This window comes from Phaseolus vulgaris, chromosome 11 (genome assembly GCF_051622355.1).
Source record: "Phaseolus vulgaris cultivar YP4 chromosome 11, ASM5162235v1, whole genome shotgun sequence".
Lineage (NCBI taxonomy): Eukaryota > Viridiplantae > Streptophyta > Magnoliopsida > Fabales > Fabaceae > Phaseolus > Phaseolus vulgaris.
Window position 1 is genome coordinate 5,161,860 of NC_143508.1, and position 16,612 is coordinate 5,178,471.

At 30.8% G+C, this 16,612-nt stretch overlaps 1 protein-coding gene across 1 annotated transcript; it reads right to left on the reverse strand.

Moving 5' to 3' along the window:
- Window positions 1–10,260: 10,260 nt before the first annotated feature.
- Window positions 10,261–12,014, reverse strand: LOC137826973 (serine/threonine-protein kinase UCNL). Its single transcript, XM_068633144.1, has one exon. The coding sequence runs from the start codon at window positions 11,707–11,709 to the stop codon at window positions 10,444–10,446; it is 1,266 nt and encodes a 421-aa protein (XP_068489245.1). The 5' UTR covers window positions 11,710–12,014; the 3' UTR covers window positions 10,261–10,443.
- Window positions 12,015–16,612: the final 4,598 nt, after the last annotated feature.

Below are 16,612 nucleotides of genomic sequence, written 5' to 3' on the forward strand. Positions count from 1 at the left end.
GAGGGAGGTGTTGAAGGAATGGGGTACAACTATGTATATTGCTTTCACATAATTAATTTCATGATGTTGATATGCAAGTGGGATGACACTTAGCACTCTTCCAAAATTTATTCAACCACCCCCACACCATTCATTACCCTTGTACTTCTATCATTTCACCATATTCTCCCTACACTACAGTGATAATTTATTTTAATAATGTGTAAAATACAAACTCATTTTTATTTTTTTATCGGCAATAAATAATGAATAAATATGAATCACTTGACGTGGTCCAATCCTTATACATAAATATAATCTTTAACTTTTCTTATTAGACAAATTTCCAAATAAGCCTAACATTAAAACACCTAGTTGAACTCAGAGAGAAATACTTAAGGTGCTAAAGCCTACATTTAAAAAGAGTACATCACGAGACCTTCCCCATACAAACCAAAGGGTCAAGACACCAATCAGAAAAGGAAAAAAACGTAGAATGCGACTTAGATGTGACCCACGTCCAAATCTTTAATTGAACAAAAGCAAAAACTTTCACTACATCCACTACACCCATTTAAATATTACATTGTTTCTATGCTTTCAGACCTCGTTGACTGCAATCCAAATCACTCCTCAAACCTCGTTTACTGAAACAGACGAAAACTCATAATTAATAAAGTAAATAAAAATCATAATTACTTACTTTAAAAAGTGTACACAGTAAGATGTTACACAACCCATTTACTAGGTAGATTAAAGTCTAATTAAATTCCAAGAAAGATACAGAATCTAATTGCATTACTGAAACCAGATCTTAGAAGCTATCAAACTCCTCTTGCACCACAAAAGTCATTATCTACATTCTCATTATTATTTTTTCTGAATGAATCCAAGACATCATGTGCAAATTCTACATATAAATTATGGTAGAAAAGGATGAAGTGTCTTCATCTTCATTCAGCATTCATCATAAATGTATTTAAAAAAACTTAGTTTATGAATTATATGATTTTGTTATTGGATATTATTGGAGTGTCCTATTAATTTAACCATGAATTCAGTTTTAGAATATAGTTTTGTTTGGTTGGAAGCTGATCCACTCCAACACGCTCAGTGGCAGTATATGATTGCACACTGACCAATGTAGTCCACACCTTGAATTCAGTTTTAGAATATAGTTTTGTTTGATTGGAAGCAGATCTACTCCATCACGCACAGTGGCAGACCAAACATCCCAATGTAATCCACAAGAGGAACACAACCAACATTTATCACAAGTTTGAAAGTAATTAATTCTAGTTATGAGGAAAGTCTCTCGGTCATGTAGTTGAGATTGGTTAAACTTCGAAATGATGATATGTTAGTACCTTTGTATGGGCTCCAAGAAAATGAGAGGTTCCACCTGCAGAAGATATTTCGACGCTCAAGTCAGTAATAACATAAAATATAATGAGTATAATGTAAAATATGAGTTGAAAGTACTCCCTGTGTTGTTGTGTCCTATGTGGTTGTTTTCTTTTCCATATATACGATAGTGTTCTCCCCCCTTCTCCTTGTATCTGGTCTTATTATTGACTTAATTTAGTAATAAATGTTGTCTCCTATTTAAGGTTGAGAATCTTTTGATTTATGCTAATACAACATTAATGTCCTTAAATATGAAATATCGGGCTCGGTCCATGAAGCAATATCGGGCTTGGTCCATGATGCTACAACCCCCTAGCCTCAGGCATAAGCCAATGAGGCTAAAAGCCAAGTTTACTATGACGATCTCCAATCAACTTACATATTTCTTAACATCGGGTTCGACTCATAACGCTAATTTACTCTGACGATCTCCAATCAACCTACATATCTCTTAACATCGTGTGTAACCCATAACGCTACAACCCCCTAGCCTCAGACATAAGCCTATAAGGCTAAAAGTTGTTTTTTATTTTGCTCCTCTTTTGAATATATACATCACTAATAGATAGATTATAAACATACTTATAATAAAAATATTGCCTTTGATGGGCTCATAATTATCCTGCTCGCCTTTCGAACATACATATAAATTTTTACAAAATTTGAAATGACTCATACAAGCAACTCATGGATAATATGCTTTTACGAAATATTTGTACCTTTATTTGTAGACTGAGGTCGTGTTCAACTCCTTAGAGGGTTAAGACCCTCAGATAGTTTTTTTTCTTCATAAAAGCATCATACTCTTTTGTCAACTGGCGTATTCATGTTCATATTCATGTCCTATCATAAATCTATTATACTTTGTTAGAAACATATAATCATGAAACTTTTCATATGTGGTTTTGGGTTAGGATCCTTCCTTGGTTTCTAGCTCAACACCATGGAGGGTAAAAAACCTTCCATAGTTTTTTCAGTTGGCAATGGACCGAGCATCTAACTCAGCACCATGGAGGATACAAATCCTTCCTTGGTTTTTTCGGAAGACAATGGACCGAGCATCTAGCTCGACACCATGGAGGGTAAAGACTCTTCCATGGTTTTTTAGGAAGGCAATGGATCGAGCATCTAGCTCAGCATCATGGAGGGTAAAAATCCTTCCATGGTTTTTTTGGTAGGCAGTGGACCGAGTCTCTAGCTCGACACCATGGATGGTAAAAACCCTTCCATTGTTTTTTCTTCAGATGAATAGACCAAATTTGGTTTCCTACAAATTGCAAACTTGTACACCATGTAGTATATTGAATAAACAATCTTATTTTTAATCAAATAAATCAAATTGTACCAAATACAAATTGTTCCAGACAAACACTAACATAGCTTTATACAAAAAAAATTAGTGTATAAAAAAGTATTATTTGAATATAAAAAATTAACACTAGAGAACATCAAAAGAGTAAACAAAACTAACAAAAATTACTCACCATCGTGAAAATTTTGATTGAAACATACCGTTGGCGAACGAAATGTAGTTTACAGGGGAATGGTTCGGTGGTGTGTGTTGCCTTGTGGAATAAGGAAAATTTTACGCATATATTGTGGAGGTAGGAAAAGTTTTACCCAGTTCCACGGTGGGTGCTAACTATTCTTGCCAAGAGGGAAGTCTCTCAACCAGAGCATGTAGTTAGGGTCGATTAAATTACGAGATGGTCACCTGATCGTACCTTTACAAGCTTCATGGGTTCCAAGGAAATGAGGAGGTTCCACCTGTAGAAGATCCTTCGACGCTCAAGTCATTAATAACATAAAAATATAACGAGTATAGTATAAAATATGAGTTGAAAGTACTTCGTGTGTTGTTATGTCCTATGTGAGTTGGGTTTTTTTTCCTTATATAGGATAGTCCTCTCCCCCATTCTTCTTGTATCTGGTTTTATTACTGACTTAATTCAGTAATAAATGTTATCTCCTATTTAAGGCTGATTATTCAGAATCTCTTGATTTTGCTAATACAATATTAATTTCTTTAAATATGAATATTGATAGACTGTCTATGCAATATCGGACTCAGCCCATAAAACTACAATTACCATGATCAAAGATTAGTCTAACAATTTTTCAATATCCTAATTATGAAACACTAGTTGAAAGTTGAAAGCCATTTAAGCTTGTCATGAATAGGGCTGCAATGGGCCAAGGCCTTTTAAGAAGTGTCCTTCTTAAAAAGGAATAATAAATAGAACTTGCTCTCCCCACTTTTATCTTTCTCAAGTGATTGTATATAAATAAATTGTGGAGCAAACAAGCACTACTTTGTGGAGGCATGATGCAAACCCCATTGGCTTAATGCTATAAACTGCATCATTCTCTCCTTGACTTTCTTTCTCTTCCAACTCCACAAAAATCTCATCATAATTCCCCTTCTTTATGCATCCAAAATAAATACTAAACTTCAGCAATTATAATTCATTTCTGAAAACAATTCATCTAAATCTGGTTATTAAGAGAAACACCAACAACTTCAAGAATTTTACCTTTTCAAGTATATCTTCACCCATTTTGCTCTCACTCTACTTATATTCATCACTCTTTTTTGAAAGGAGACAAAAAAAATGTATGTTATGAAAAGAGTATAAATGTTATTGAAGTCTAAGAATTGCAACAACATTATACATGATTCAATTGTTTTGGTTTCAAGTTTCATTGTCATATAGGAAATTAAATTGACAAGGTAATTTCCATCACTTTAAACTTTTTATTTACTGAACCTGGGTACAACTCCAATATTTACAAAATTACTTTTTTGAAAAATATTTATAGTATGTATGCGATACGTATAAACAAGCACGTAACAAATATAGAATACGGATTGTTAACTTATAACACATGGTATATTCTTAAGTTCCATTTTTCATTCACGAGTCAATATTTATATTTATATTTATGCCTTTTTACAACATATTTATATTTATATTAAAGTCATATTTAAATATAATAATACGCTAATAAATTCAATCGTATATTTTATACTAATTATTTATTGTTGTACTAAAACAGTATTTCCCTTAAAAACATAAATTTTCATATTTTTATGAGACAATTTATAATTGAGTAACATACTTTTTTAGATATTGTCAGTATATAATAATTAAATCATTTAATTTTACGTATATATTTTTAATATTTATATTTTACAAATTAATTTTAAATTTTCCTAATTTTTATTTAAGATGTAGTCAATATGTTATTTTTACATAAAATAAAAAAGAATAGTATTACTTTATTAAAGACATAAAAGATATATGGTACTTTATTAAAAATGTAAGGGAAGTGAGTGACTTTTAAAAGTAGAAGGATGTAATTGTTATTTATTTTAAACTTAAGAAATATAATTGTTTATATCTTATTCTTTAACTGTGACAATTATATAATTTTTATTAAGTTTTAAAAACTATTAATAAAGACTTGAAGTAAAAAAAAAAAAAAGGAATATCTGGAAACAAATATCTTTATGCTTCGCCCAAATAAATCATAAAATTTCATAGTTAAAAAAACAGTGGAATTGTACAAGTTTTTTTTGGAGATAACTGAACTAAAGTTAAAATACTAATCACTCAAATACTCTCGTCTTACTATTTGGGCCATACTCTGGGCCCAACTCTAATTTTTATTTAGGGCCTCATTGTATTTTATTCAAGGCAATTGTTTCCTGCACCATATCACTGCACCTGATTCCAGCGGAAAAGACGAAACTATCCTTAAAAAAATAGGTGCATATAAAAATACTTTCCAAACTTCCTTTTTCGAAATATGTGTTCTGAATTTTTTTTTGAACAAAATTTATATTACGAATCTTTTTATTCGGAATGGGTTTTCATTTTTGTTTTCAAATTTTCATTTCCGAAACACAATAATCTCTCTTCTAGATTTTTTTTCTGAAATGTATTATTTTCAGTTTCAGATTTTTTTGTCCAAAATAGAATTTTAATTTTTGTTTTTGGATTTTTATTTCTGAAATTTAATAACCACTTCCGGATTTATTTTTCCATAATATATTATTTTCAGTTCTGAATTTTTATTTCCGGAATAAAGGGCATTTTTGAAAATTAAAAACATATGTTGGGTGCAAGTTAAAAACGATTGGGTGTAGGAAGCTTTTGCCTTTATTCAATGAAAACAAAATCCCAACAATAAATGCTTTTAGGGCTTGATAGGCTAATACAGATTTTAAACCTGAGTTGCAATATTATGGGCCATGGTCTTCCTAATTCTTACGGACTTTCCTAATTCCTATGCCCATTTTTTATAATTTCTTCCTCCACCTACATATTTTCTTACTTGAGCTCCCAAAATCTTTTAATTCTAAAATTACCTTTGAAAAAAATGTGCACGATTTTTTTCCATTTCCGATTTACATAATCTGTAGACCTTCCAAATTCTAAATTTCAAAATAAAAAATTGCATTCCAAATTTTAAACTTTGGAATTTAGAATAAAAAAAAGGAAAGAAGGGTGTCAATGAAAAAGACAAAGAAAAGGGTAAAGTTATCATTTCATGTCTCTGTGCAGGTGGAGGAAGAAAACATGGAGGTGCAGGACGAAATTACCCCCATTTTTTCTTTCAACACATTTTGGATCACTTTCATACTGATCCAATGTTAAAAGCAATATGTAAACAAATTCATGTAATATAAATACTTGAATTTTAAATTTAAGTTAAAAATATTATTTAACTTACTCATTGAATTTAAAAATTAAGCTTAGTTTATGTAAAATATAAATATAAAATTTCTCTTTTAAATTTATTTATAATATTATTATTTCTTTTCTTATTTTCACCAAAAATATCGCTTAGATGCTTCAATATCTGCGCAGATCATCTTAAACTAGTTTAGAGATTATTGAAGTAAAGCTTGTCTTTTATAACATAATTTTTCTTTATATACACACGACCAGAAATAGAATACAGGACAGTATACTTAAGAGTACTTTATAGAGTATGTTGAACTTTGTATGTTTCATTATTAGTTTTCTTTTCATCAAATTTTGTCGTCTATTTTATTTATTTATATTATTTCAATACTTAGGAAATGTTTTTGTGTTATCAAATAAAGTAAAAGTACGAAAGAAAAGAGAAAAAATATTTTTTAACATTATAGCTACTAAAATAAAATTGCATATTATACTATCATTACTAGAAAATTATTAAATAGAAACCAATTGTAGAGACTAAAAATAATTAGTTGTTATATTCGCTAACTTATATACTATTTTAGAGACTAAAAATACTATTAATTTTTAAATTAGTTTTTATTATTAATAAACAGTTTTTAAATTGGAATCTAATTAAGTATCAACGTTTTAACAATCAACTATTTAAATTCTAAGTTTTACTAATTAATTAGATACCAATTTAAAAACTATTTATCAATAATATAAATTAATTTAAAAATTAATAATTTTTTTTATTTTTAAAATAGTATCTAATTTAATTAAGATATTTTTCACTGTGCTAGCTTTTGTTGTTTGTTGAGTGAAATCCAGCCCAAAGGCATAAGGTTGGGTAAAAATCTCTCATAAGCAATGCTCCTTACTTGCACTATCCAAATTCAGAACTACTATTGGGAAAACCTGCAGTGAATAACTAATTTTTATTATAACATAAATTTAATATAATAAATAAATAATATATTTAATTGTCTTGTATTCATATTATAAATAAAATTATGAAAAATGAAAAGTATTTTTTAAAAACAAAATTAGAATAAATATTTGAAATTTTATTCATTATTTGACCGCAATTTTATAATAAATTTTTGAAATTTAATAAAAATTAAAAAGTTTTTCATTATTTTGCTAAAGCTTAAAATAAATTTTTAAAATTTAACAAAAATTAAAAACACTCTATTAATTAAATTAGTTTATAAGATTACATTAATATTCACTAAATAACTTTCGTTAAGGAATGAAAGTTCAATGTAATCAGATATTATATACTAACACCATGAAAATCTTCACGATTTAAATATCACATTAAGTTAGTAAATCTCTATTTAGCACATGGCTAAGTTCCCTGAGTTGGTGACATGTGAAACCAATCAATTACCTAAAGTTAACAAACTACCTAAGTTGTGTCTTGTTGGAAGCAAGCTGATTTAAGGAACTTTTAAAATAAAAATTGCAATCTTCACACTTTTACCCACACACACACACACACATATATATATATATATATATATATAACAAAATGTCAGTCTTTTGTATTATTTTAACTTTGTATATAGGTGTCTGATAGGGAATAAATGTCAAAATGAGATATTATATTTAAAATTTGATGATCAAATTAATGCAGAAAGGGCAAGACTATCTACAACGAAAATTAAGTTGCATTTACCATTTTATGGCCAGGAAAAGATATGCTGCAAATTTATCAAGTTAGAATAGTTAAATTTCTAGCAAGAACAACTACAATACATTTGAATCAAATACTATTAATTTTAATTTTTTTTCAACGTGTGAAGACAGTAAAAGATTACCATTTCTTAGATGAATTGTATCAATATGGATAAAGAGAGGTCCATATAGTAATTGGAATTGATAACACTTGCTGACGTGTCTCCTTCTTATCTCCTCTGATGCTCGGTCGGCCGGAGTACCTGCGATTGTACTCCGACACTCAAGTAAATACTCTAGTTTGAGTATATTTTAGTGAATGGGAAAAACGTACCTTACTCTTTTCTCGAGAGCTTTATTTATAGTATTGCTTAGTGGGCTTTTTGGTCTTAATGGGCTAGAGATCAGTTGTTAACTGATGTGTAGTTGTTCCTTAATCTCAGGAAAGTGTATATTCAGTTTAATCTGTTTTATCCCTTATACTAAAGATATTTCTCAGATATTTCGAGATGTTCATTGACATCATTCAATATTAGTGATAACTGTCATTTATTGTATTCGTTATGTTATATGTTATTTGACTCGGGCGATTGGTCACTGAGATTGGCTCGTCCGGTACAGACCAGTACATGAATTTTACTTAAATAGGCGATATGCTTATCAGAGGATGAATTAGCTCTTTTCCAATTTATTAACTCAATTTACTATTGAATTCATTGAGAAATGACTTGGAGTTAACTTATCATATCTATAGTATCATTTATTTAGTGTTAGACGGTCTAATAATGCATTAGACAACCGATATTAAATCTGTATTTAATTTGATTGTGAAACAATAACTATTACTATTCTAGTATATTGCATTTAATCTAACTTCTAGTGTGAAAGTGAAGTTTTACTTGAAAGGTGGATTATTTCTTTGATTTTGGTAGGTGCTTACTCAGAAAAAAGAACCTGTTTAATAACATATAATTTATATAATTTGTGTAGTAAGAAGTTAATTGTTATGGAGTTAATATGCATGTTTCTCTTGGTAAAAGAGTGGTACTAAAATCAATATTCATAACTTGTTCTAATGTATTTATTTTCTCCTTCAATGCTTTAAAATGATATTTGTATATTTTCTTGTATGCTCTTTTAAAAGATTTTTATGGGATAATGAGATGGGATAGAAAAATACATTGCATAGTGACAAGCTTGTATGGAGAAGGATGGAGGTGAAACAAAGGCAACAAAATTTAGGGCATTTATGCAGAGAAATCGTTTTGGAGAATAAATAGGAACATCGATATTTATTGTGTAGGATATTGAAAGGAACGTATGAGAGTGAAATGGGAAAAAAAGTTATTTAAACGGTGGGTGGAAATCAATTATATATGGAGAGGGACAAAAAAGTGAATGTTACTTTCATACAGTAGCAATATTAAATTATTTCTCCAAGTTAGCATAATATTTTATTGAAGTGAGAATGAAATTTAAAACCTACAGTAAAAATAGTTTTATAGATTAATTTTCAGTACAATTAATCTAAAAGTTCACATAAACTTTTTAATAAATTGAAAAATACTTCAATTTTTGGATATGGGTCGAACAATGAATTTGAGAAAATTCAGATCACTCACTTTTTTAATTGATGAAGAAATTATTGTAAACAGTAAAGCAATTGCCAAATCTTTAACTCTTTATTATGTTTACGAAAAAAATTGCAACATAAACTTCCGATAAGCACGTGTTAAAGAATTGTAAAGTTTTAATTAGCATCTCATTATCATGTAGGAGACAATCCTATAGTTATGTTATGGACACTTAAAGCATGGTAAAATTATTTAATGGAAGCTTATTTTACAAACAAGATGCAAACTCAACTTGATCTATTTAAAGAGAGTCCCACATAATTTACTTAAACTAATTACTCGTCCATTTACCTAATTAAGAGTGTTATTAATTATTGTCACGATGCCAATTCTTTCCTATTACCCTAAATAAACGTACTCAAAAGCTAATTAGAATCATGTAACCTTTGTATCACAATGAAAAAAAAAATGAAAATATAATGATACAATAAAGGTAATATAAAGTTTAAACGGGTAAACTTGTTAAAAGCCGTGATTTGTAATAATTCGCACTCAATGCAGCTTGAAAATTACAGTTAAACACTCTTTAATTTTATGACCACTTTCTTACCGTCCAAATTCAGTATAATGATGTGAGTTTTGGAACAAGATTGATTCATCGATTACGCTACAGACCCAACATTCTAAGCATTCATTATGTACGTGCACTAAGGACTTTTTTTCATATGTGCAAACAAATTATTGTGACAAAACTAACACACATGATCTTGTAATTTTTAATAAAAAAAATGGTGAGTGCGTAATTACCTTTTTCTTTTGAAAAAAAGATGTTCTTATTTTACCTGCCATTGTTGTCGTGCCCTTTTTACTATTGAGGTAATTTATAAAGCTGTTAAAATATATGACAATGGGAGGGGAGAAAAAGGTTCATAAAAATCGTATTCTACAACTCTTACAATTTGAAGTTTGTACTAACTAACATTGCTAATTCCATTTTTGATCATCTACCGTTATTCTATATACAAAAAATTACAATATTACTCAAAAGAATAACTAACTCCCGCACGTGCTACGTGCCGCATGCACGTGGGTTAGAATTCCGTTAGAGAAACATTTTTCTTAAACCTCCACCGCGGCGATGCCGACGGTGACGGCGAAGGTGGCAACGATCTCAGATTCTGAAAGTAATCCCTAATATCCATGCCAGAATTCCCGGCGGAAAGCCTCTCCATCGACTCAACGGACACGTCGTCCCTCGACGGAATGAACGGCGGCCGCACCACCTCCGTCAAAAGCTCCCACTTCACCCCTCGGAAGAACTCATGCTCCTTGATGTCCGCAGCGCCGCGCGTGTAGCCCAACCGCCTCGTCGGATCCTTCGCCAGGAGCTTCTCGATAAGGTCCGTGAGCGCGGTTCTCTTCCCGACGAACTCCGGTGCCTTGGTGAGGACGTTGCGGAACGTTTCCTTGCGATTCTTGCCTTTAAACGGCGTCGTACCGTAGAGCATTTCGTAGATGAGTATCCCGAGGGCCCACCAATCAACGGCGAACTCGTGCCCGTCGCCGCGGACGACCTCCGGCGATACGTACTCCTCGGTTCCGACGAACGAGTTGGAGCGCTCGCCGTTGGAGAAACTCAGTTTCCGTCTACTCACCGGGCTGACTCGCGCGGACTTGGCCTTCTTAAGGGCGTTGGAGTTGGCCTTCCTACGATTCCCGTCGAGGGCGCGGAGGGGGATCCAGCGGGAGAAGTTGCGGCGGTGTTTGCGGCGGGGTTCTGGCAGGTTGAGATTGGGCACGGGGATCGAAGGAAGAAGGGGTTTAGGCTTGAGAGTGAGTTTGCGGGAGAGGTCGAAATCCGTGAGGGTGACGTGGCCGTTGTTTTGGATGAGGACATTTTCGGGTTTGAGGTCGCGGTATGCAATTCCCATGGAATGGAGGTGGTGGAGCGCGCAGAGGATTTCCGCTACGTAGAAGCGGATGACGGTGGGGGAGAAGGCGCGGTCTGTTTGGCGGTAGCGGAGAACGTTGAGGTCGCCGCCGGGGCAGTAGGGTAGGGCCCACGCTAAGAACTGTGGGGACTCGAATGTTCCCATGAGGGAAGGGAGGAAGGGATGGGAGAGCGTTGAGAGGACTTGGATTTCCCAACGCGCGCGGCGCTCCGCGTCGAGCTTAGCGTGGACGCTCGTTTTGTCCACCACTTTCAAGGCGAAGGTGGAGTTGTTGGTGGTCTGGTGGACGAGGAAGACAGTCCCCATGGCACCTTTTCCGAGGACTTTGAGGGCTTTGAGGTTGTCCAGCTCCAGCTCCTGCTCCTGCTCCTGCAACATTGGAGGAGCTGTTCTCGCTGAATCCATTTAGCGGGAACGAGATGAAGACAGATTAATGGTTGAGGTTGTGAATTCAAGAATTGTGACCTTTCATTCTTATAGATATAAGCCTATTCTTTTTTTTATTCTTATGATGCGTTTAATCACACTCTTACTCCATTCAAATCTTATTCCTCTCACCAAACTCATTACGGGTCAACTTTACCCTCAGCACAGATACTATTCTATTTTTAACCTTACTTCTGCTCCTTTGTAAAACGGTTCTGTTCAACTTTTCCTTCCTCACATTCGTTGTCTCTTTGGTTGTTATGAGATGTATGTTCTTGATAAGAAAGTCAAGTACAATATCAAAGGATATATGTATATGTAAAATCAACAAAAAAACACAACATCAAATAACTGTTTTTTTATTCAAACGTATTTCGATGATATATTCTAGAAGACAAACACTATTTTGTATTGCGGATTTCGTGCAGATGAGGTGAGCAAATCACTTCTATAATACTCAAGGGGACTTGCATTCTTTTAAAAATATTTAGGGTGGCATGGCATTTAAGTAACATAATTCAGACGCGTCTAAATTAATTTATTAGAATAATAACGTGATACGTATCAATTAGAACAATGATAATAATCATAATAACGATAATTATAAAAAATATAATTAAACCATAAAGAAAAATATATTATAGGTATTTCTTGACTTATCTATAAAGAAGATGACTCTTGTTTGAATTTGGGTGAGGATATGGTAAAGGAAAGAAGGATGAGAGAGAAGTCAAAGTAAGATTGTTAGGATTGAAAAGATGGGAATGAAAAATTTTTAGTAACTAGATTATGTAATTGAAAAAAAAATTATAAAAATTGTGTTATATTAAATATTACCAAGATCTAAATGAAATTATAAAACTCAAACGCAATTAATATATGCATAAAAATATAATTCGTTCATTTAAACATTGAAGAAAAGAAATACATTGACAAACTACAACCAAGATAAATAAAATGTAACATTACTTCAAATTATTCACAAGTTATTCAATATGATCTTCAACAACATTAATGCTCATGCTCATGTTCTAAACCATGACAAAAGTCTTTGAAGATGGTATTCAAATCTAGTTGGAGGTCTTGCCTTGTAGGAGTTTTTCAATTCCTTTCTAAATTTGGTTTAACATGTTACTATCATGGGAAACATGAGATTAATATACTTCAAGGTTAAAATATTCATCTCCATTTTTGGGTGTTATTCATCAGGGTCATTTGGAAATTTGGTGTGATGATCCGAATATATTATTGAAGAATTTTGTATGAATTAACTTTCATCAACCTCCAAAATCAAATAAAAACTCATTTTTCAATTGAGTACATATCGTATTTGTCGGTTATTAAATGTAATGTCATTTTATATTAATCATATTGTCTCACATGTAGACAAACAAGTAAGATGACATGACAATATAATAGTCACATCACCAAGTTAAAAAAAAAATTAACTACAAAACTCCATTGAAAAATATAAATGTTTTTAATACTCAATAGATCAAAAGATTTAATAATGACTAATTATATCAAACATAATAATTTAGAAAATACATATTTGAAGAAATAATTATTTGCAAACTCATATATCTTAAGCAGTAATTATTTACAAAAATATTTGTTGACAAAATTAACATTTATAAATTTGTTTACGTAATTTTGGTTTAGAAAATTTCCTAGAAAAAAGGAATGATTTTTTTTAAAAAAAAAATAGTGGAAAGTATTTATATAATTTAAATTATTGATTTGTAAATAATAAATAGAATAATTAAAATATTTATAAATGTAATAATTATTTTTTATAAATAATTATTTTAAGAAAAGTAATCGTTTATAAAAATATTTTTTATAAAGAACTTTGTTCTATATTTTTATTATTATAATTATTTTAATAGTTATGTTTATGATTAAAAATAAATTTCAAAACTGTATAAATAAAAATTTCAAAATTGACTTAGAATATTTTTAATATAGGATTTATTTTTACACATTTTACATTACATTAACTTCATCTGTATTTTATTTATAAATAAATAACTATTAATATTACACTTTTTAATTGAATACAAAAATAAATAATCACTTCTCCAAATCTTTTATTTTATTTAATTAAATTTTTATAATTTTTAATTTTTCAATTACTTAGTTATCAAAATAATTACTTTTATAAATAATTAGTTTTAAGTTATAATGTTTTTGAATAAATACTTCTTCATATAATTAGTTTTCTAAATTATTGTTTTTTAATATATTTATTTTTGTAAAATATTATTCCTCGATATAACTATCGTTCTAAACTTTTATCTTTAAAATATTTACTTTTCTAAATTTTAATTCTAAATATTTGTTATTTCAAAATATTTATTCTTTAAGATAATACTTTTATTTTAAATTTTGTTTTCTTTCATTTTAAAATAAAAAATTAAAACTCATTAACAATTTGTTTTTTTGAGAACGTATTCTGAACTGGTATTTTGACAAAATTACACCTAATTTTGAACTGCTACAGTAAATCGTGCTATTTAGGTACTCCTTTGACACAGTATACGGTTGGGGTAAAAAAAACGAAAGTGTTTTATTTTGAAAAAAAATCATGTTTCTTAACTTGAAACACTGAGAGGGAGATAAGAAAGAAGACGAAGAAGAATTAAACTTATTAACTCATGAGTTTTACGGTTTGCACTATTAGCTCATAGATTCAACTTTTTTTTATTCAAAGACTCATTTTTAGGGATGTTCCTAATGGTTTGCACTTATTTCATAGATTCCACTTTTTTTTTCAAAGGCTTATGGATGTTCCTAATGTGATCTCTGTTTCAGGGAGAAGACAATGTTTACCTTATAATTAAAATTTCTTAGGTTAAGAAAAACTTTAGTGCACCATAACTCTTTCATCATGTTCTTAAAATGTTAGTATTATTCATTTTCTCTTTTCTTTGCATCTGCATGTTGAAACCATATTACATTCTTTTTCTCTTGTATTTATGGAGTTTTTAATTTATTTTTATTATAAAGCTAATTCTCTAAGAACCGAATAAAAAACAGGGTTGACTAAATTAAGATATGGCAACTTAATTTTAGCTATTACGAAATCCTTAAGTGCAAGATAAGTGAAATGTAACTACTAATAGTTTTGGAAACGTGTGAAAAAGAGATTTTGTTTTTAACGATAATAGTACATAAATACACCAATAAGTTAAACAAAACTAAGTGTTAGTGGATGGCATGATAGGGTGATTAATTTGTAGAAATGAAAGGAAGAAAAAGCACACGTGCAAGACAAAAGGAAAAAGACGCATAGAGCCAAACAAAAATGATAAACACGGATTGGTGTTACGATTATCACATGGGGGCTCCCCTAATCTAAGGGGAACGTGCATCCGATATCATTTCACTATTACTTCTTTCCTTATAATAAACAAAACAAACACCATTTATACATAATTCCATTTTTTTCCTTCTCTCATTACCTTTCCAACCAATACACAAACTCCAAATTATTTTTAATTAATGATGAATCTTTAATATTGTACTACCGGGTGACCGAAAAGTTGACTAGACGACAAGAGGAAGAGCTAAACACGTAATTAGACATAAATAACCTAACTTAGGTGATAAACACGGTTAAGGTACAATTGGACCTTCGCTTGAACCCTAAAGCAGATCCATAACAGCCAGAGTCCATATAGAACAGTATAAATAGCCCCATTTAGAACAATATAAATAGCAGGAGGGACACAACATCCAAGGTAACTATTCACTCCCTACTCTTCTGGTACCTAACTTTCGAACTGACTTGATCGTCAGAATGTCTTCGCAGGCACACCACCCATTGTGTTCAGACCAAAAGAAATCTTGCCGAGAGGAGCCCAATCGAAAGACCGGAAAAACGAGAAGATTGCAACGAGAAGAAGTATTACGCAGGATTCTAGCTTTTAGCTTTGTAGGAACAAATATATTTCTCTTTTAGTATAATATATTCTAAAATGAAACTGACTATATTTAAGAAGTGGATTAAGAAGTAGGGGGATCTAACATTGTTTGCGGCAATCATTATAGGGTTTAGCTTGGGAGGAATATATAGTTATAAAATACTATACATATAATTGCTTTTAAACGTTAATACAACAAAACGGAAACGGCTACGAATTCATTGTTTTGTCTTTATTTTCGCCGTTTTCACATATTTTTAATATATTTCTTTATATTTTAGTATATCTTGGAATATGCTAATGAGCTACTCAGCCATCACGCTGAGCTTCAAAATAAAATATTTTAGGATTGAATACTTGATAAATGAAGAAATTATTTTTTGCAGATAAAAACAAGTTTTACTTTGCAGAGCTAAAAGACAAGACTGTGAATGGAGTTTCACGTATTTGATATTTGATTAGTTAGAATTTACGTGACAACTGGTATTGCACTTTTCAAATTGGTGATCCTTATAGTATGAAAAGGCAGTGATTAATGTGGATTTCCCATGGCCATGGGTGGGTTCTGAATTAGAGATGCCTTGTCAAAAGTGTGGGCTTTATGCCAACATAGAAGATAAATTAAATTTAAGCAGTGGTTAAGTAAAAGAGAGATTAATATTTTGTAGACAAGTAGTGGAGAACATAATTATCATGCTTCCTTTGGCATATCAATTCACAAGCTTTTCATTTACAAACTTTCCTCTTCAATTTCTGGCTTTTCGATAGAAAGAAAAAAAAAACATCTAACTTGTCAAAGAATTCATTATCAACATGCAACTTTATTCGCATATATTACACAGATATGAAAAGAGAGTAAAAAAATTCAACAAAACATTTAATTATACTTTATTTCGATTTAACTTTAAATTCAAATATGATTTGGGTGAAGTTTGAACTTCACATAAGGAAAGGGT

Excerpts from the sequence above, each read along its gene's own strand:
- LOC137826973 (XM_068633144.1), bottom strand. The coding sequence starts at position 11,709 with ATGGATTCAGCGAGAACAGCTCCTCCAATGTTGCAGGAGCAGGAGCAG.